General features: G+C 39.3%; 1 protein-coding gene across 9 annotated transcripts in view; it reads left to right on the top strand.

Moving 5' to 3' along the window:
- LOC5574074 (venom dipeptidyl peptidase 4) overlaps positions 1-22728 on the top strand; it is a 95684-nt gene extending 72956 nt beyond the window's left edge. For all 9 annotated transcript variants that reach the window (XM_021853326.1, XM_021853332.1, XM_021853327.1 and 6 more), the window contains 5 exons: positions 19487-19972; positions 20034-21045; positions 21101-21649; positions 21711-21922; positions 21991-22728. In XM_021853326.1, coding sequence (XP_021709018.1) covers positions 19487-19972; positions 20034-21045; positions 21101-21649; positions 21711-21922; positions 21991-22089 — 2358 coding nt within the window. In that variant the 3' untranslated portion in view covers positions 22090-22728. The remainder of the gene's footprint in view (positions 1-19486; positions 19973-20033; positions 21046-21100; positions 21650-21710; positions 21923-21990) is intronic.
- The last annotated feature ends 297 nt before the right edge of the window (positions 22729-23025 follow it).

Genomic DNA, 23025 nt, shown 5'->3' on the forward strand with positions numbered 1-23025 from the left:
AAATGGGTGAAAAACTTGGTGTGGAGCGAAAACAGTTCATGTCTCAGTTATTAAAATGCAGCATCACAAACAAAAGGCATTTTACCCTGGTTTCCAGCACGAACACTGCTATTTTTCGCAGTAATACATGACGCATAGTTAACTTTCGTCAAAACATGCAATACATATGCATTGAGTTGAAAATCTCTTGATTTTGCGCGCTGATCCGTAATATGTCACAATTTGATCCATAATATGAACGTTGATCCATAATATGGTTTTCAGAAATCGAAACAATTTTTAATTTTTATGCAATCCTATGTAAATATTATACTCAAAATAGTTTACTAACCGAAGTTCCAATTTGAAACGATTCGATTCGTGCTTTTAAATTACCATTTTACGTTTTCCATGTTGTTTTATTGAATTTTATAGGTTGGACTCCACACTATTTGATCCATAACTGTGGGGTCATGGTAATACAATCTTGGCTCGAGGTCCTCTTTCAAATTAGCTAATATTCTGAAAAACTTCAGAAGCCAATCTCGACATTAAAAGAGGAAAACAAATTATTACTATAAAATAGCGAAAAAACTCAAAAACTTGCTATGCAGTTTGGAAGCGCGCACTAGGACTCAATAGTCCAAAAGAAAATCAAGTTACTCAGAATTTCGGAAGAAAATGATTTCGAAAACTACCAAGGTACTGATTTGGAAGAAGTGAGAACTATTATAAAAAAAAAAATCGAAAATATAAGAGCCCCTAGCGATGATGGAATTTTCTACATAGTCATCGAGAAACTTCCAGCTAGTAGATTAGCATTCTTGGTAGATATTTTTTACAAATATTTTCAATTGGCAAATTTTTTTTGACAAATGGAAAAATGCCAAGGTTGTTCCAATTTTTTAATCCTGCTGAAGCTTCTAGCTATCGACCAATTGAGTCAAGCTTGCTTTCCTCCATCAGTAAACTTTTTGAAAAAGTCGTTTTGAGCAGAATGATGGTCCACATCAACAAAAATTCAATTTTTGCCAATGAACTGTTCGAATTCCGACATGGACATTCAACCAACCATCAACTTTTACGAGTAACAAATTTAATTCGTTCCAACAAATTTGTTCCAACAAATTTGAGGGTTATTCAACTGGTCTTGCTCTTCTAGACATAGAAAAAGCATTTGACAGTATTTGGCATGAATGGCTTGATTGTTAAATTGAAAAACTTTAATTTCCCAACATACATTGCTAGAATAATCCAAAATTATCTGTCAAATCGTACATTTCAGATTAATTGTCAGAACTGCAAGTCTGAAAGATTTCCTGTAAGAGCTGATGTATCTCAAATCAGCATATTGGGACCGATAGTATACAATATTTTCTCATCTAACTTTACCTCAGTTACTTCAGGGATGTCAAAAATCTTTGTTTGCGGATGACACAGGTCTCTCCGCCAAACGATGAAGCCTGCGTGTCATCTGTAGTAGATTGCAAAAAAAAATGGATATTTTCTCTTCATACTTACAAAAATAGAAGATTTCTCCTTATGCTTCCAAAACTCAATTAATAATGTTGCCACATAAACCAAAACTTCACACTTAGCAATCTACCATAAACCAAAAGCTCCTAATTAAAAACCAAGAAATAGGCAACTTGATAAGATGGGACTGATGAAGTTGAGTGCCTATTAACAATAACAATTATGGTATTCCTGGGGAACCATCAACAAACTTCTTGAAAACCTGTCTAGAACTTCATGAGCCCCTTTTGAACCCAGACAACCAAAATGTACGCATAACGAAATCACCTGGAGGCTTTGTACATACAAAGTTTCACTTATAAGATGTCGCAAAAGGCCTTCTACGTACAAAAGTGGAGGCGATATGCGTACATATATTATGTGATGATTAATAACATACAATGCGAGTGTATAAATATTCTTTCGAACTAACCTGTTATCTTATGCGACTTAACTTATGATAACAAATATTGATTTGACAGCTGCTACGGATTGATTCGACTTACTTTGTACGAGTGTACGGGACGAAACAAAATGTACAAATAAACTCAGAAAAAAGTGTTTTATGCGAGGAAACTCATCAATTTGACGAGTTTATCCACGGTGTTTTGCGCGTTTGATGTAATTAGTATGAATAAACGAGTTATAACGTGAACTTTCATGCGATTTCTGGTTGTCTGGGAAACTTTTTGTAAAACTATATGGACCTTGAAAATGGACCTTGAAGAACCAATAGCAATAGTTTAAAAATCTCTTAAAAACTTGTACTGCTGAAGTTCTGTTGGGGATCCCAGAGAATCATTTGATAACGGTTTGATAGTCTACGGTAACTTTTTGTTAACTTTTATGACCCTATTAACGAAAGCTTTGGAAACTTCCTGAAAACCTACCTATAAATCTTTCCTCATAATTTGAAAACCTTTTAAAATGTCATGATATCTTTCGAGAACTTTTGGGTGCTTAACAGAGAAAACATTCTAAATTTCAGCATACCACTTTTGGTTACATTCAATTATTTCAGAGCTGAATACAATATACTCTTAAGCTAAGTATGCTGTTCCGCTCAAGAAAAGTAAAAATTTTTGCCCAAGAAATGGTCAAGAAATTTCGTACAGAGAGCTCCATTTGAATTGACATTTCTTTTCAACTGCGTACTGCGATCAGAGAAAAATGCTTTTCTTGTGCATTTTAGCATTACTTTTCTGTTGAAGTGCATACTTCGCTTTAGTCGATAACAAACAACCAAATCTTGTGCTCAGCGGTGGAAATCAGTTGACTTTGCAATTAGAGGCTTGAGGTCTGTTGAAGTGCAGCTCAAGTGGCTCAGTTGATACTAGCGTACAGCGGCTGCGCATTTCTTCTCTGTTGAAGCACGTGGATACATTCCGCAAATTCATTCACAAAAAGCTCAGCTCTTACGATAGTGAGTGAATATCAATAAGGCTATCCATGAGGACTTTCCGTAATAGGACTGACAGCTAAACGTGTGCATGCAACTGAAACAGCAGGGTAAACAAGGCATGCTAGTGTTATCGGAGCTTCACATTTTCCTTTGAAATCTAACGGTCACTCCGATCGCGAAACGTCAAAAGCTCATGGTAAACTAAAAAACCAGCTGATCGCAGCTGTCTCATGGATTGCCTTATAGGTGCTTTGCTTACTAAGGAGCCTTCTTTGCAGTCTCTAAGATAATTTAAGCAGATGGAAGCCATACCTAGAACATTAAAAAAGCACAATTCTCAAGAACCAGATACACTTTTTCGCTGGAAACACGCTGGTGATGACCAATCGATCAGATTTTCAGCCCTAAGATCTTAATCATTCTCTCTCACTTATTGAAAATTGTTGTGTTACTTCATTTTATCTTCACCTTAAACGTTCTGGGAAACCATAGAGGAACCTTATTAGTCTTATGACATTAGTGAATCTGCATGGACTTTCTTGAAAATTATTTGAGAACCATTGGTAACCCATTGAGAACTACATAGTCAAAAATCCGTTCTTCCGTGAACAGTCATCAACTCGTCATGAACTCGTCAACATGTTTATATGAACGCGTTGCCTAGTCCCGAGCAGTGGCGGAAAAGTTCGCATCACGAATCAGCTCACGAGTGTATACCAACGCATAACAAACATGACAGACTCACAAACTGGCTAGGCGTGAGTAAATCCGCACCCGTCTGCTCGGGAGAACACATAAAACAAAAGAAGTGGCAACAAGCTCGAGAACGTTTAATCACGAGTAACCAAGCAAGGTGTGATTTATTACGGTTTTGACAGACAAAGTTATTATATAATCATCGAATCGAAAGTAAACTACCAGTTTATGATCAAAATTCCCTGGGAAACCATAAATCTCGGATAAGAAGCAGCTTTTTTCGCAAAAGCACAATTAACTCTGAACTGCTACGAACACGTTCAAGAATCACTTTTTGCTTCGGTTACTCGGGAGCACGACAGATGCGAGTAAACCAGCGCTCTGAAGCTCGGGAGCATTTGGTTCTGTTTTTGTTCCAGTTCAGCACAAATATTCCCCACTTTCCATCACTGGTTCCGAGAACGTTCATGGTGAACGTGATGGTAGTTCACGGTGTATTTTCGACAGTTCACGTTTTCCAGTACTGTTTTTTGAGCGTGTATTTGAAAACTTCTGGTTACTTCTACTGAACCATGAGTTCCATGAGAACTAGAGATGGGCAAAACGGCTCAGTTTAGTGAACGGATCCGATCCGAATCACTCATTTTAGTGAACCGGATCTTTTGAATGGTTCAGTGCCTCAGCGGCTCGCATAGACCATTGGTCTAATCTAACGGTGTACTCAATTTGCTCGGTCTGACAATTGTGACACTTGAGCGGGGCTCGCTTCCGTATGATCCCCATGTGATCTGGACCCGCTCTAGTGTCAAAATTCCTCGACCGAGCTAGTTTAGTTCACCAGTGGATAAGACCATAGCGAGCACTCCCTGTTGCGCGACATGCGTCGTCCCTTTCGTATCTCTCTCTTTCTCATTCATCATCCCCAGAAACCCACGATACTCTGTCGATTCCCCCTACCTGAGCCAAAAGGTAGAATCAAAATGTGCTTTGCCGTTCAAGTGAACACTTTTTTGACGTAGGACTACGTCTTTGTTTTCTATATTGGGGTGCACTTTAAAAGTACGGAAAATGAGACATGTAACGAAATTAGGGGAGATTTTGAACGTTAATAACTCAGTTGTTTATGAACCAATTATTACGATTTTAGTATCATTCGATCGGAAATGTATCTACGCATCGTTAGTAATATATCCGATAAGTGAATTTTGTTGTTGAACTATTGAAAATTTGATAAATGTTGACCCCTTTCTTATCCAACCAATCACGTTCGAGCACTTTTCGACGGTGTCGCTTCCCACTATAAAAGCAAACGGGTCCCTGCTTCTTCCCTCAGTCTTCTTTTTGCGGTCGGACTGTGAACACGGTCGGGCGAGTCATTCTCGCTTTGCTTTTGCACCCGCGTCACAGTCCAATTTGTGTCGTCGGAAGAGGAAGACGCAAGATTGATTTGCGGCGGCGATGACGATGGCTTGGGCGCTTCTCCGAGCGGCAAACTACTGCTGCTCGGAGAAGCGTCCAAGCCATCGTCGTCGCCGCCGCAAATTTATCCGCGCTCCCAGATTTCGACCCGTGATAAATTCAGCATCGGCGGTCAAGAAGCAAGCCCGTTAGGAGTTGATTACCAGAAGCCCCCAGAGTTGCTGATCCGAGGAGCTGCTGCTAATCGAGCGTCGGAATCGCTCGAGATTCCAAGAGTGAGCATCGTTTCCAGATTTCGACTTGAGCCCGGGGATCCACTACCCGTTGCTGTTGCTGTTTGCGTTGAGGATTTCCCGTTTGACCATGGCAAGTGATAACTTCCCGCAGTGCTATATTTCTACCATCGGACCTTGTCAGGACCATCAAATTTGTGGAAAAGAGTTGAAGGAATAATATTTCCGACCTTATTAGATCTTCTATTTCTCAATCAATCTCGCAGCTTCATACAAAATTTAATTTGTTATGAATAATTGATGGCACGTCAATTTGAGACTATTCGTGGACACTGCTGCAGTGCCGTCGGGGTGAGTGATCAACATTTCACAACGATTGTAAACTAGAGTGGAATTTCCGACAGTGTCTTTGATCTGCCATATTTTATGAGAACACTTCGATAACGAAAATGATCACATGTAACAAAATTGCGACATGTTTAGAATGCTTTTGAAAAGAAATTCTGATAGAACAATTTTCATAATTTTGGCACCATGGATCAGAAATTTACCTTCATATTAAAGAAAACTATTGATTATCAATAGCGAACTATTGAATATTTAGTAATTGTCAACCCTTTCATTCATGTTCGACCAATTTCTCACGCATTATCATTTTTCGCAATTATCAAGTAATTCTAAGTCCAACTCATTATTGGCACATATGCACTTCCCAGATTAGTCGATTAGAAAGAGAAGAGCACGAATGGGAGGAGCATAATATGCTAATCTAAGGGTATATAGCATGCTTCCTTCGTTGGATACGGTTTCATTCCGTTTCGACTTCCGAGCTGACAAGATCTCCTCCGTTCCTGCGCAGCGACGTCCTTCAAGCTAGCGATCCAGCGTCTGGTGGTCGGTGGTCAAGAAGCAAGCCCGTTAGGAGTTAAATTCCAGATGCTGATCCGAGGAGGAAAGAGCAGCGAATCAAGCGTCGGACTTATGAAATCGCTCAAGATTTCAAGAATGAGCATCGTTTCCAGATTTCGCCTTGTGCCCGGTAATCCACTACCTGTTGCTGTTGTGCGCCATCCAAGGACCATGGCAATCAACTGATCAATCCCGGAGTGCTATTTATCTGTGACCGTATCGAGGCTAAGAAAGCCATCGGCCCTTGTCAGGGCCATCAAATTTGTGGAAAAGAGTTGAAAGAATAATATTCCCGACCTTATTACATCTTATATTCCTCAATCAATCTCACAGTTTCGTACAAAATTTAATTTGTCATGAATAATTGATGGCACGACAATTTGAGACTATTCTTGTACGCCTTGCTGTGCCGTCGAGGTGAGTGCTCAACATTTCACAACGAATGTAAACTAGAGTGGCATTTCCAACAGTGTCTTTGATTCGCCATATTTTATGGAAGCATTTCGATTATGAAAATTATCACATGTAACAAAATTGCGTCATATTTAGAATGGTTTTGAAGAGAAATTCTGATTGAACAATTTTCATCATTTTGGCACGCATTAATCAGAAATTCACCTTCTTACTAAGGAAAACTATTGATTATCAATAGCTATCTATAGAATATTTAGTAAATGTCAACCCTTCCAACTATTCATGTTCGATCAATTTCTCACGCATTATCATTTTCCGCAATTTTCAAGTAATTCTTAGCCCAACACATTATTGGCACATACCCATTTTACAGATTGGTCGACTAGAAAGAGAAGAGCACGAATGGGAGGAGCATCATTTGCTAATCTAAGCGTTTAAAGCATGCTTCCTTCGCCGGATTCGGTTTCATTCCATTTTCGCTTTCGAGTTGGTAAGAGCTCCTCAGCATCTAGTTTATGGTATTTCGGCTCGTGATAAACTCATCTGTGGTGCAGTCAAGAATCAAGCCCGTTAGGCAAGTCGCTCAAGATTTCAAACTTAAGCTACGTTTTCAGATTTCGACTTCAGCCGTGTGATCTAATACCTGTTGCTGATGTGTGCCATCTACACCACGAAACATTCAACTGGTTCGTCTTATAAGCAGAGAACTTAAACAAATTTCTACACTTGCGTTGGGGATTCTTCGTTTAACCATGGCAATCAACTGATAACATCCTGTAGTGCGATTCATCTATGACAGCATCCGAGCTAACAAAGCCTTTGGCTCTTTTCAGTGCCACCAAATGTGTGTAAGAGAGTTAACAGAGTAATATTTCCGACTTTATTTATCACATTGCCAAGCAATGAATAATATTTCTCTCAAACCATAAGATCAACAAAGCGATGACTGAAGCTTTCATTATAATCCTCGAATAACTTCTTTCCAATGCTATCATATATTTCATAGGAAGTTATCAATATAATTTCAAAATGATCATACAACCTGAAGTGAAATTTCACATTTTCATAGATAAATATGACGAATTCATCGGATAAAGATGTATATTTGGGACATGATTAAACGTACACTTGGCTGCAAATCGTTATATGCATAAATATTCACGAAAGTTTCGAGCACTGAAAACAATATGAAGTCAAAACGAGCAACAAGAACGACATCAAATTCAGTTAAATTAACCATCGTGGTCCTACGTCACCAGTTCGTACAACCCCATAGGGATGTACCCTTATAGTTTTTTCTATACTCTATCTAACATCTGCCTGTATGCAAGTGGGAGGGGCAAATTTGTCTGTCTACGCTGAGAGCGCTGAGAGTACGGGGCCGCAGAAAACTGTGCTTGCATGTATGACGTGGCGCGCAAAGCAAGGCACGTGTCAAGCGTTATAATAAAGCAGAGAAACAAACGAAAGAGATTAGGGGTAAAAATCGGTTCGTCTCTTTTTTCGGTTCATTTTTTGTCTGATCCGTGCTGATCAAATGAATCGCCAAGGATCACTTCTCGCGTAACAATTCTAAAGGGCCAATGATCAAATTGTAAACAAATCGGGTTTTGATACAATTCGATAGCATCTTCCAACACCCACAAACTATGCATACATTGTCAACATAATTATAAAACTTACCATAATAAACTCGATTTTCAAAACGTCCAATAACCGCTTTTTCCAAATCATTCATTGGCCCCCTGCTCGAAACGGCCAATGATCGCCCAACTAACATTTAGTGCAGGTGTAAACATTCTCGAAGCTTTCTTTATACGACTTCATGCTGAGTAAATGCGCTGTACATATGAACGAAAGCTTTTATGTGATCCTTTCACCAACAAATCTGACGAATCTACTCAGCTATTTTCAAGCTGTGTTGCAGAGCTCTTATGCATACCGATCATTGCTTTGCTTCGACTGTTATAGGACAAGTAGCTGAATATCATATTCGGAAGGCGCTTTTTCAAACGTTTCGCAACTGTTAAATAATTTTTATACAGCTCATCTACAGACAAACAGACGTCACACTCTCATAATTGTTCATCGACCACTTTTTTTAACGACCGATTCAAATGTAGTAGGTGGTCAATCCACCACCCTCAGCTTTGACCGCATTTGACGTTTACACACTACCACCATCTGCTGGCCCGTCGGCCAAACACTTCGAATTTAGCATTGGGCGTACATGTTCTGTCGATTATGATTTTTATCGCAATTTGTTCTAAGTGTTATATCTGTTTGTCGGTGGCTCCACTGTGTTATCGATTGGATATTATTTTCAAGCTGTTTCACAGCTTCCGGAACTCAAATCATAAGTATCTGAATTTAATGTTCCCAACGATACATAATTAGAGTACCCGATACCGCTTGGGATCGAAATCACGATCTCTGCATCCACAAGTCTCGACGCTGTCTTCGCTGCCACCACATTATATATCGAAAGCATCGAAAAAACATCGTTTTCTTCTCCATCGAAAAGATCTTATAACCACACTTTCACCACCTCAAAAGGCTGTAAAAGTGCGTGAAACGTCAAACGCAATGTTAACTTCCAACAGTCTGTGTAGGTGCGCCATATATTGTTATTATATAGCTTGTTGCTGTATGTGCGCTGTATAACAAAGCGTTCTCTCTCCATCAAGAGGGCCTACAATCGGAAAATTTCGCAAGCTGTCATTTGCCTTACTGTGGTGAGAGGCCAATGACTCTCTCTTGCTCATTCATTCAAAACCAAAAGGGCCTAGCCTTGGGCCAAACACGCTAATAAAATTCAATTTGGTCAATAAAAAAGGCCCATACCTTGTTGAAAATCGAAAATGGGCCAGGCATTTAAACTCATAATTTATTCCACATGTTCGGCAGTTTCCAGAACAAAATCGATTGTCAACGTGTAGTTATAGTAAATCGCCATTAACCGAGCAAGAAATCACATTGATTGATTTAAATACTGAGAAATATTGTTTCGCGAGACTTGTTCTTTTGAAAGATCCGGATCTTTTGAACTGCTTCGATTATTTCTGCCCATCTCTACATGGAACCCTTTTTAACAAACAATACTTCACACATTTGACGTGCTTAAACAGTTTGAATACGATTGTTGGCTCAGCTATACTATGTTTTACATGTAATCTAATATCAATGCGTATCTAATACCAATGTGTTATTATCCTTGAGACATTTTTTGTCTTATTATAATTTAAAAGTTTTAAATTCAATACTATTCCTAGTCGCTAACAATAAATCGGTGGAGATCCATTGACTCTGCAATTGAAATCTGTTGAAGTACGTCTTAACCTTCCAGTCGTCGCGCGGTTTTCCACCGTCAGAACCACTCCGCTGCTGTTATGAATGAACAGCGAGCTTTTTTCACCATTGTTGTACAATATACAACAGCGCGACGATTGAAGTGTTAAGAGGCTTAGATGATCTTTTTTTTTTTTTTTTTTTTTTTTTTTTTTTCATTTATTTTACTATTGTTTTACAAACTTAACCTAGGGTTGCATACATTTTTGTATTATTGTTTAATACAATCACAATGTCTGTTAAGCTCACTTGCTATTCCCTGTTTTGTCATTTTTAACAAATGTTAAGACAATCGTCAAAATGTTTCTTAAACAATATTCTGTTATTCCATCTACTTTCTCTTATATGCTTTTTGAAACAGAACAGATTACTAGTTTTCAAGTTAATCATATTGTAAGCTATTACTTCTGATACTAACCAAAGTGCACTTTTTGCTTTGACGTTTTTGTCACTGATTGCCTTATAAAATATATCTTCTGGTGTTTTAATCTTCTGATTCAATTTAGATTTCAATATAGTTGTAACCCAGTCCCAAACTGGTTTTGAATGTTCACATTGTTTTATTCTATGTATATTAGTATCTGGCTTTTTACAGATTTCACAGAGATTATTATCAACTTGGGAAAAATTGTGTTTGTACATTTTTACCTTATTTGGATACGCATCATTGAAAACTTCAAACAAAATTGATTGTGCAAAGCTAGAAACATACGATTTCGCTATATTATCCCATATTATTTCCCAAGGGAGACTTGGATGTTTCTGCACAACCTTAACTTCAAATTTCTTTTTTGCTAGCAAGTAGTTGTAAATTTGCTTATTCGTTATCAAATAGTCTAATGGAAGTATGGACTGAGCAAGATTGAACATTTTTTTTGTATTATTCGTAACGTTTTTGAAACTACTTTTCACTAGAGGATGATTTCTTTTCTTTTCATTTTTATACAGTAAATTCCTAATAAACAGTGATTGGCATTGTAATTCCGGATCAATCAACCCTAAACCACCCTGAGCTCTATCTAAATACAACTGATCACGATTAACCCTAACCATTGTATGATGACTCCACAAAAACTGACCGGTTATCATTTTTATCTCTGCTACATGTTTATTATTCAGCGGTATAATTTGTGCTGCATACCAGAGCTTTGACAACATGAAGGTTGCATTGGATATATATAGAAAAGCGTTGTGTTTGGATGGGCATCTAATTCTTCCGAAAGAGGTGCACTTTGCGAAAGAGGACCACGTGATTATTGAGCTGAAATCGAATTCAGGTTAACTTCTGCGTTCATGAGTCCTCTCATGGCGTAGTGGTTAACGCGCCCCAACTAGAGATCGGGGAGTCGTGAGTTCGATTCTCACTGAGAAGACGTGTAACTTTTTCGCAAATCTTCACATCAATTTGTCCATCTAATCCAATTGCAAATTATATGTAATGTTTAGCTTTTCGGTAGTTGTTAAACTTCCACTCGGCTGGTTGGCCGTAAACCACGATTCATAATTAAAAACAAGTATTTATCGAGCAACGGACTCATGTTCCGTAACCGGTCGTTTGAGAACGTCGCGACCCATTGGAAGCCCACACAATAGAAACCTCAGCCAGCGCAGTTGCTGGCTAGTGTAGTGTGCTATTCCTATACCTAAAAAACAATGCGCTCTCGGGCTAGGCATTGGATATATATAGAAAAGCGTTGTGTTTGGATGGGCATCTAATTCTTCCGAAAGAGGTGCACTTTGCGAAAGAGGACCACGTGATTATTGAGCTGAAATCGAATTCAGGTTAACTTCTGCGTTCATGAGTCCTCTCATGGCGTAGTGGTTAACGCGCCCCAACTAGAGATCGGGGAGTCGTGAGTTCGATTCTCACTGAGAAGACGTGTAACTTTTTCGCAAATCTTCACATCAATTTGTCCATCTAATCCAATTGCAAATTATATGTAATGTTTAGCTTTTCGGTAGTTGTTAAACTTCCACTCGGCTGGTTGGCCGTAAACCACGATTCATAATTAAAAACAAGTATTTATCGAGCAACGGACTCATGTTCCGTAACCGGTCGTTTGAGAACGTCGCGACCCATTGGAAGCCCACACAATAGAAACCTCAGCCAGCGCAGTTGCTGGCTAGTGTAGTGTGCTATTCCTATACCTAAAAAACAATGCGCTCTCGGGCTAGGCATTGGATATATATAGAAAAGCGTTGTGTTTGGATGGGCATCTAATTCTTCCGAAAGAGGTGCACTTTGCGAAAGAGGACCACGTGATTATTGAGCTGAAATCGAATTCAGGTTAACTTCTGCGTTCATGAGTCCTCTCATGGCGTAGTGGTTAACGCGCCCCAACTAGAGATCGGGGAGTCGTGAGTTCGATTCTCACTGAGAAGACGTGTAACTTTTTCGCAAATCTTCACATCAATTTGTCCATCTAATCCAATTGCAAATTATATGTAATGTTTAGCTTTTCGGTAGTTGTTAAACTTCCACTCGGCTGGTTGGCCGTAAACCACGATTCATAATTAAAAACAAGTAACATGAAGGTGTTTAAAACTGCTACCTTATCGATCAAATTCATCCGCCTAGATGAAAATAACTGCGCCGTATATTTAAAACTGTCTATTAACATTTTGAAGTTTTCGTTCACCATATTTTTCCAAACGTTTGAAACCATCAAGCCTAATATTTTCATTTCATTTTTCTCTAAGATCATTTGAGGGCCAATTCTACAACTATTAAACCTTATGAAGCCAGATTTTTTGAAATTCAGTTTTATACCTGCACTCAATGCAAAATCGTCAACTATCTTTAAAACGTTATCAAACTCCAAGTCACTTCTGATTACTATTGTGATGTCGTCAGCAAATGCTTTGATTTTGATGAAGTGATTATCAATTAAAAAACCTTTCAATTCAGCATAAATTTGCCTGATCAACGCCTCTATGTACATCACAAACAGCACCATCGAGAGCGGACATCCTTGCCTCACTGATCTGCCAATTTTGATGAAACTGGTAAGACTTCCATTAACCAACACCTGGGAGGCTGCCTCAGAGTACAATCTTTGTATCGCATTAATTATTTCTTGTGGTAATCCAAATTTTCCCAAAATTTCCCACAAACGATCATGGTCGATTACATCAAATGCCTTTTCCAAATCCAGACTTAATAAAGCGAATTTCATTGTTTTCGATTGTTGAGCTTTCAAAATCAGTGTTCGTACAACATCTAAATTATCTACACAAGACTTTCCAGGAATTACCGCTGATTGACCTTCATCTATTACTTCTTCGATGCATTCCGAAATGCGATTAGCAATTAATTTCGTGAATAGCTTGTAATCCGTATTTAACATACTAATCGGCCTGAAATCTTTCAAATCCTTCGACTTTCCCTTTTTCGGTATTAACGTTACAATTCCATTTGAAAAACTTTCCATCGGCACAATTGTATTGTCCAGAAACCCATTAAACAGTTTGAGAAGGTCCTCCATCAGCAAATCAAAATGAACCAAATAAAATTCATAAGTGATTCCATCCGGTCCTGGGGATTTCTTCTTCTTAGCATTGCTGATCGTGTTGAATAGCTCTTCTTCCATAATTGGACTTTTTAGTTTGTCCCTCGCATTTGCACTAAATGACTTTTTTATGTAATTCAATGCAGCGCACTCCGTTCGATTTGACGACTTTCTTTCGAATAACGTTCTGTAATGTTCACTTACCATCTTTTTAACTTCATCTCTGTTCGTTACCAACCCACTTTCTCCTCTAAGCGTAAGTGTTGAAGAATTCACTTTCCTTTTAAGCATTTTCGCTACATGATACACTCCAAATTTCTCACTTTCCAGGAGGGTCGAAGGATGCAATCTGTTAGCATAACTTTTCATTCTGCTGATTTCGATGTCCAAAATTCGCGATTTAACAATACTCATTTCATCAGACACATTTTCACCGCTTCTCTGCTTCTGCCACAAATCACTTAATTTTTGCCTCCAACAATCTTTCTTCCGTCTGATAGCATCATTCAATTCAAATGATTTTCGGTTATAAAACTGTTTAATTTTTCGTTTCACGTCAAAGGACCACCACTCACTAAATCTATCAGAATATTTTCTTCTCTTCTTTAGTTCTCTGAACTCGTTTCGAAACTCTTCTTGAACACAAGCATCACTCAACAAATAGTCATTAATCTTCCAGTAACCACTTTTACCGTTCACGTCGGATTGCTGATCGGGTGAGATTTTGTAATCTACCATAACCGCATTGTGATCTGAGAACACGACTGGCACTGTAACACAGCTTCTCACTTCCGAAATAAAGCTTTTGGACACATAAACACGATCAAGCCTTGATGCAGATTCTCCGCGGAAGAACGTAAAATCTCTTATTGCACTTTTAAGCACAACCGCAACATCTTGAAGCTCAAGCAGATCTACGGCAGACTTCAACCCACTTGAAAAATTGTACATTTTTCCTTTGCAATCCTTAGCATCAAGGACACAATTAAAGTCCCCCGCCAGGATATTGACTTTGATTCCCGGCTTATTGAAATGCACAGCTATCGTATCCGAAAACAACACATCTCTTTCAGTCTTGTAATGTGCACCGGAATGCCCATATACATTCACGAGGTTTAAACCGTCTACCGAAATCGACATAACTCTTCCTTCCGGATCCATGAGTAAGTGGGAATGTTCCAACGTTCCAACGCATCCGGCGGGAACCGAAAAGCCAGTGTGTTTTTCACAAGCCCGTCTTCCATGATTAGAACGAATAGAAAGCACAAACCGACAGCCACGTGATCGGGCAACGATAATTGAGGTTATAGACAATGCGGATCAGAATGGCCGTTCCTTTATTAGTAACACCAATATTCACGAACGCTACATGGCTTTGAATAAACGAAAAGTCTTCAAACTGGACTTCTTGTAAAATGCTATATCCACGTCATTCTTCACTAAAAACTCTTTTAGAAGCATTTTTTTCGCTTGAACCGCAATCGCGTTGATATTAATCGTCACAATTTTTCTCACGTAATTCATCACTCACTCTCTTTATTGATAGCACCAACACTAGAAAATGTACCGTTGGCCAATGGATCAACACGTGGTTCGAACCTAACCTCACTTCAACAAATCAACTATTTGCTTGCGCTCCGCTTGTTAGCTGTTTCCAACGACCCATTCGAAATGGTTTCAAGTGGCGTCATCACTTTTTTCGCCGAACGAGTAGATCTTCGGTTCCCCTCTACCTTTGTGAAACCCGGATGAACTTCTTCGTCAGTATCCCCGGATGATCCTCCAGCTGAATGTTGTCGTTTTACCGCGGCTTTCCCCGCACCATCCTCCGTTTCCATAATTTCCTCCAACTGGCCTTGTTCTTTCGGTGACCTTGACAATGGGCTTTTGTTCCGATCAGAAACAAGAGTCACCATTTTGGGCACAATGATTTCTTTCGATTTGTTCTGCTTTTTGCCGTTCAACACTCCCGAATAGCTTGGTTGGTTTGCAACACAGGGTTGACCCGATTGTTGTATATCCTCTTCGCCAATCTTCTCCGCCAGCGTGGCCGCCTCAGAACTCTTCGCAACATCCACCATGTCATTCGCCGGGAACACTTTCTCGCTCGTAGCCTTTTTGATACCAATTCGCTGAGGGCAATCGGCCTTCAAATGCCCTTCCTCTTTGCAGAAGTAACACTTCTGTTTCAAACCTTCGTAATAGATTCGCCCCTTACGGTTGAGGAAGTACAAGGACGCTGGAATTACCTTCTTGACATCCACGTACGCTCCTCGTACGCCGGTAAACATATTCAAACCGAGATCTGATGGGAATTTTTCTCTGACCATTCGTTTTACAACTCCGTACCTACCAAGTACCGCTGCGATTTCGGAATCCGGAACCTCCGGGGGCAAATCGAAGATTCGCACATATCTTGTACAGCATCCCGCAATGGTCGTTTTGACCTCCACTTTTTCTCCATTCGAATAACGGAAAACACAGATTTCAGGGATTTGAGCCTGCGCCTCTTTCATCGCTTCGAGCGATTTGAATTTCACACAAACACATTTTTCTTCCGACAACTTGTAACCGGTTTCCATTGAATCAAGATCTGCATCAAGATTTTTCACAAATCTTGCTACTTCCACCAGCGTCGGCGCCGGCGCATCCGGCGGGAACCGAAAAGCCAGTGTGTTTTTCACAAGCCCGTCTTCCATGATTAGAACGAATAGAAAGCACAAACCGACAGCCACGTGATCGGGCAACGATAATTGAGGTTATAGACAATGCGATCACAGAGAGTATTAACACGTCCTCGCACCATGAAGTCTGATTGTCAACTGTCTTAGTACTCGTACAGTGCACAATGGTCCAGGAATCAGTTTTACGCGGAAAGATGCATTTTGAGCTTTAGAATGAAACATTAGACAAAAACGGTCTTCTACAAAGTTGTTTGTATTAGTAAGGCCCTTTGTTTGGTGTTATTAAAAATTAGGGTGGACCACATTTTCATAGAAATTGTGTAACTGAGTTTCTTATTTGTAGAAATTATATTATACAGTCATCTCTCCCTTACTCGATATTCTGTATCTCGATATTTCCCCTAACTCGATGGAACGCGCGGTCCCTTCAATCTAGCATGCCTTGATACCTCTGTAAGTCGATACCTCTCTAACTCGATGTTCCCTAACTCGATGCTATCTGTTTCAGTTTTCCAAGTAAGTTTACCCCTCTAACTCGATATTTATATGAAAAGTTCCAAATGTCCTTCCAACGATAATAAAATTCATAAATTTGATTATTACGATTAAATTGATAGTAAAATTGAAGTTTACTGCCAATTTCAGGGTGCTAAAATTTTTAATATTTGCTGATCGGTAAACAAGTCTAGCAAAGGTAAATATGGTAAAATTGTATTGTTTTTCACGTGAAAATAACTGTTCTGAATGTATTTTACCAAAATAATAAAAAGTTTAAAATTTGAATAATATGTGTTCTGTATCTCGATACCTCCCTAACTCGATGGTCCCTTCAATATCGAGTAAGGGAGAGTTAACTGTACATGCTTCAGCAAAGTTGTAGACCATTCAATTTCAAGCAACTTCGCCAAAAAAAGTTTTTTTGTATCTCTTAAATTGACCGATTTAGAGCTATTTTCCTACGGTGACATAGGGTGGTCCGAACAAAACTGATTTTCTAGCTTTAGAGTTTTCAATTCAAATTTCTCATCAAAGTAGTCTATGGAAAACTTTTAAAGCTTTGAAAAATATGTAATTTGGTGAGTGAAGAAACTCTCTATCTCCTTCCGTTTGGCAGTTATTGTTGTTTTACTCTCAAAAACATGCCTACTTTGATTGAGAATATCTCTGATTGGGGCAAACATAAAAAATATCTTTTGACGGCATTTAAAAGACATAATAAAATTGTATATTATATCAAAAAATTACAGATGTGTTATTTTTGTAACTCTAATAAAATGCCCTGAAAAACAAAGGATTTTAAGCAGAATAACTTTAATAACTTTTGAACTAAAATTTTTTTAACTAGAATTGAAAACTCTAGAGCCAGAAAATCAGTTTTGTTCGGACAACCCTATGTCACCGTAGGAAAAAAGCTCAAAATCGGTCAATTTAAGAGATAAAAAAAAACTTTTTTTGGCAAAGTTGCTTAAAATTGAATGGTCTACATTGGTCTGAAGCATGTATAATATAATTTCTACAAATAAGAAAGTTAGTTACACAATTTCTATGAAAATGTGGTCCACCCTCATTTTCAATAAAACCAAACAAAGGGCTCAACTAATACAAACAACTTTGTAGAAGATCGTTTTTGTCTAATGTTTCATTCTAAAGCTCAAAATGCATCTTTCCGCGTAAAACTGATTCCTGGACCATAGTGCAGTGTAAGGGATGGTTCACATATTACACTCCCGTGCAAAAGTTTGGGTTCACCCCCTCAAAAACATACAAAAGTGATCTGTCCATATCTCTGTGATTACACGTCCAATTGAAACTCTCTAAGCCGCTTTCGAAAGGCAAAGAGTTATTCTGACTTCGTATGTATTTTTCCGAAAACATTTTTTGAATTTTGTATACTAAATTTTTACTTAAACTTGACATTTTTCAAAAAACACACTGAAAAACCATATCTAATTTCCTCAGCATTAGGTCGACCAAAATTTTAAATCAAAGTGTTATTAGAATCGTAATCTTATATTCTTTGAGGAGACCCCACGAAATTTTGGCGGAAAAATCTGGAAAGTATTCAAAATCAATGAAACAGTCAGTCAAGTCATCGTGCAAAAGTTTGGGTTCACCCCTCATAATGAAAAAAAGTTTGGGTTCACCTGAGCCGCTCACACAACAATTTTGACAATATCTCCGCCATTTTTCAACCGATTTTAATAATTTAAAGCATTTTTGAGCGCAAATAATGGCGCGTACATGATTGGTTTGAGATTTCACAGATTTCAGTAAGTTCAGGTGAACCCAAACTTTTGCACGATACACCATACTGAGGGGTGAACCCAAACTTTTGCACGATGACTTGACTGACTGTTTCATTGATTTTGAATACTTTTCAGATTTTTCCGCCAAAATTTCGTAAGGTTACCTCAAAGAATATAAGATTACGATTCTAATGAAACCTTGTTTGAAAATTTTGGTCGATCCAATGCTGAGGAAATTAGGTTTGTTTTTACAGTGTGTTTTTTGAAAAATGTCATAACTTTAAGTAAAAATTTAGTATACAAAGTTCAAAGAATGTTTTTGGAAAAATACATACGAAGTCAGAATAACTCTTTGTCTTTCGTATGCGCCTTAGAGAGTTACAATTGGACGTGTAATCACAGAGATATGGACTGAACACTTTTGCATGTTTTTTAGGGGGTGAACCCAAACTTATGCACGGGAGTGTATGTCACGCTAACTTTCAACTTTTTCTACCCCCTACCCCCTCCCTTTGTCACATTGTTTATATGAGGCCTCCAAAAATTGTATAAGACTTTTCACGCTTGGATTGATCACCTCCCCTCCTTGGAGCGTGACATAATTTGTGCATGAGCCCTTATACGTTCCCGTGTTTCTTTTGTATCGAAGCACGTGGATACATACCGCAAATTCATATTCAAAAACGTCCAGCTGATAAGTTAGTGAACGATTAATAACATTTTTCATATATTGGAATTCAAAGTAGTAAGGTATTGATGCAATTATTTATGACTTCTAAATACCTGTTCAAGCTAATATCAACGACACCTCGAAAGATTGATAAACCAATCATTTTCGAAAAATGATTGATAGTTAATTACCTTTTGTACAAAACGGTACACATTATGACGTGCAGTAATTGTTTTGCACTGTCTCATGCTAGCGAACGTTATCTTGAACAGTTCAGGTAATAGCTGAATTGAAGCTCTGCAAAGATTAAATTTTATGGCAGTCTTACTGGCTCGTATTAAACGCCCTCGCATTGTAAGATAATAAGTCGGATTGTGGCTTTGATATGACTGCCTTGGCAGATGATAGATCTCATTACTAATCATTTCAACCATTATTTTCTTCTTTCTCACATTAATTTAGGAACTGGTTGGTTCGAAGAAGCGCAACACCAAGAAATATCTACTCATAGGCGGAGCAGTAGCGATTGTGCTAGCTGTTGTGATCACCCTGGTCGTAGTGCTCACCGGAGACGATTCAAGCGACAATGGTGATAAGAGCCCAATCGTGTCCGGTGGAGATCCAATCACACTGGAGGATTTCCTCACCGGTAAACTGTCGGCACGTGGTTTCAACGGTGCATGGTCACCGAGCGGTAAAGTGATTTCTCGGGACGATGTTGGACGCGTTCTGGCTTACGATCCGGCCACGAATGAAACTAAAACACTACTCGATGAGAAACATGAAGATCTGCTGCAGGGATTCAAGTTCGATCTTTCGGCCGATGAACGGTATCTGTTGGTAGCTAGAGGGTACAGCAAGATCTTCCGTCACAGTTTTCTGGCCGTGTACGACATTGTGGATCTGCAGAACAACCGCGTCATTCCGATCAACGTCAATGGCGAGAGGGTGAGATTACACGCTTAAATGTTCCTATTAATTTCGATGTAATAAAAGCTCATTATTTCAGAGAGCGCTCAATGTGGTAGAATGGGGTCCCGTGGGAAGTGCGTTCATATTCGTTTTTCTCAACAATTTGTACTACAAGCCGTCACCCGATGCTCAGGAGATTCAGATTACGACTGATGGAGAGGCTAGCATCTACAACGGCATCCCGGATTGGGTCTACGAGGAAGAAGTATTCTCGACCAACATAGCAACGTGGTTCTCTACGGATGGTCAAAAGCTTGCATTTATTAGGTTTAACGACACTACTACTCGACTGATGAAAATCCCAATCTACGGACCTCCTGGTCATCCGGAATTCCAATATCCCCATGAACTTGCTCTGCACTATCCGAAGGCTGGAACTCCTAATCCCTCTGTGAACCTCTACCAGGTGAATCTTATGAACCCGTCGGTAAAGATTGAAATCAAGCCACCATCTGCGTTGGTAACTCCAGAAAACGATCATATCATAACATCAGTTGGTTGGGCTAACGAGAACCGTTTGATTACAATCTGGAAGAATCGAGTACAGAATCATGCGATCGTAACGACGTGTGATCAAAACAACAGCTGTGGTGAAATTCAAGATATCCGAGCCGATGGAGGATGGTTGGAATTGTTCAGCGCTCCGGTGTTCAATAAGGACGGATCACAGTTCGTCATTATAAAATCGCAGGATCAGGGCGCCGCAGGTGGTTTCAATCACATTACCGTGATGTCTAGTCAAACGACAAGTAGTATGGCATTTACAAGTGGAAAGTACGTGGTGCAAGAGATTTTGATGTGGGAACCGGAAACCAACATGATATTCTACGCCGCCAATACCGAGGAAGATTCACACGTGCTGCATATCTTCGCGGTTCAAGGTCATTCTGGCGCTAAACCAATGTGTTTGACGTGTACAGTAGGATCGAGCCCTAAACAGAGCTATTTCAATGCTCAGATGAGCAAGAAGGGAAAATACATTGTTCTAGAAGCAAAAGGACCGGGCGTACCTTGGTCAGAGATGTTCGAATGGAGTTTTGTCAATAACGGTAAGATACTGGCGTAATTTTTGAGAAAGTATTGTGAACCTATTTGCATTTTCAGCTGTTACCCTCAAGCCTGTTAAAACCCTGGAAACCAATACTGAGCTGCGAGAGCGCTTGGAAGGCAAATCTCTGCCGACTGTACAGTACCACGAGATCGACTTGGATAACGGATTTACTTCTAAAGTTATGCTTCTGGTTCCACCTGGTATTGATCTAAATGGCAAGACGAAATATCCCCTACTTGTTGATGTCTACGGAGGTCCAAACTCGTATTCGGTAACCAGCTCTTGGTCGATCGGCTGGGGTCATCATATGAGCTCGAATCGATCGGTGATCTACGCTAAGATCGATGGTCGGGGGTCAGGGTTGCGTGGCGACAAGCTGTTATTCCAAATCTATCGCAAGTTGGGAACATTGGAAATTGAAGATCAGATCACAACGGCCAAGAAGCTGGCCGAAAAGCTGCCTTTCGTAGATCCAAACCGCACCGCTATTTGGGGTTGGAGTTACGGCGGCTACGCATCTGCTATGGCGCTAGCTAAGGATACCCAACACGTATTCAAATGTGCTGTTTCCGTGGCACCAGTCACTGACTGGACATTCTATGGTGAGTTATCGTGATACCTTAAGCTTAGTTTTATCACCTTCATGTGTTCGCACCTTTCTAGATTCCATCTATACCGAGCGTTACATGGGACTTCCCACGGCTACAGACAACAAGCAAGGTTATGAGCAGTCTCGGTTGACAGCAATGTACGAAAAGTTCCGAGATCGGAAGTACATGTTGGTTCATGGTACTTTCGATGACAACGTTCACTATCAACAGGCTATGCAGCTCGCACGAGCACTGGAAACCCATGACATTATGTTCAAACAAGTGGTGAGTATCAGTAGCTCATATGGAGACTAACGTTCAAAGTGTTAATCCCCTTTATTTCATTATAACAGAGCTACCCGGACGAAGACCACAGCCTCGCCGGAGTTCGGCCCCATCTGTACCACACTCTGGGCCGGTTCTTCAGCGAGTGTTTCGACCTTCGGGACTGACATGGTCTTCTAGCCGAAGACGGCGAGCACCAAATGTACTTCATACCGGACAATGATTCCTTCGTCCCTAAAGACTTATCCAGCCTTCTGCGGGAGTTCCACCTGCAAAAAGTCACAAATGGCAGCATGTCCGTCTTGTAAATAGTTTTTAAAAACAATTGTCCATTTTGCGTACATCGCGCTCCTGTAAATAGTGGACCGACTCTTGAATCGATTGGGATGTAAATGTTCTCTTTAGGCTCCTGTGTCTGTAATGTATACTGTGTACAGTTAATGCTATCCAGAACAGGTTTGTGAAACCACAAGACCATCAACCATTATTATAGAAAACATATTTCTGCAGCGCCAAGTAACAGGAACCACATGATATGCCAAGTTTTACAAATTATAAAAATACTAGTCAGTATTCAGAAGAAGGAATGTGTAAACAAACTTTTCACTTTTATGTTATGTTTGCTACACATAGATAGTTACGACCAATATTTTATAAAAATCATTTCGTTTTAAATTCAAATTTTGATGTTCTTTGGAGCGGTGTTCTGAATGAATGTTTTACAACTAGTATGAGCTGTGTTAAATGGTAGGTCACAAATTGTAACTTGTTATTTAAATGTTAATAAATAAACAATTTCATACGGATGTGCGGATCATAAGTTGAATATCACACATACACGTCTAGAGGAAAGTGGGGCAAAAGTGCGACCTTAGTGAAAAAATCAGGAAAACTTTAACGGTTGAAAAAAGTAAAGTATACCTTCAATCTATAGACTACAGTTATGCTAGACAAACTTATATAACTTATATTTATACATTTTCAATTATAACATTCTCAAAGTTGATTGCCCAAAATGAATTTAGGCTTAATCAACGAAAAAAATACTTTATACAAGCCATTGTATGACGTTTTCATATTGTTTTAAAAAGACTGTTTAAAGT

Source organism: Aedes aegypti, chromosome 3 (assembly GCF_002204515.2).
Source record: "Aedes aegypti strain LVP_AGWG chromosome 3, AaegL5.0 Primary Assembly, whole genome shotgun sequence".
Taxonomy (NCBI): Eukaryota; Metazoa; Arthropoda; class Insecta; order Diptera; family Culicidae; genus Aedes; species Aedes aegypti.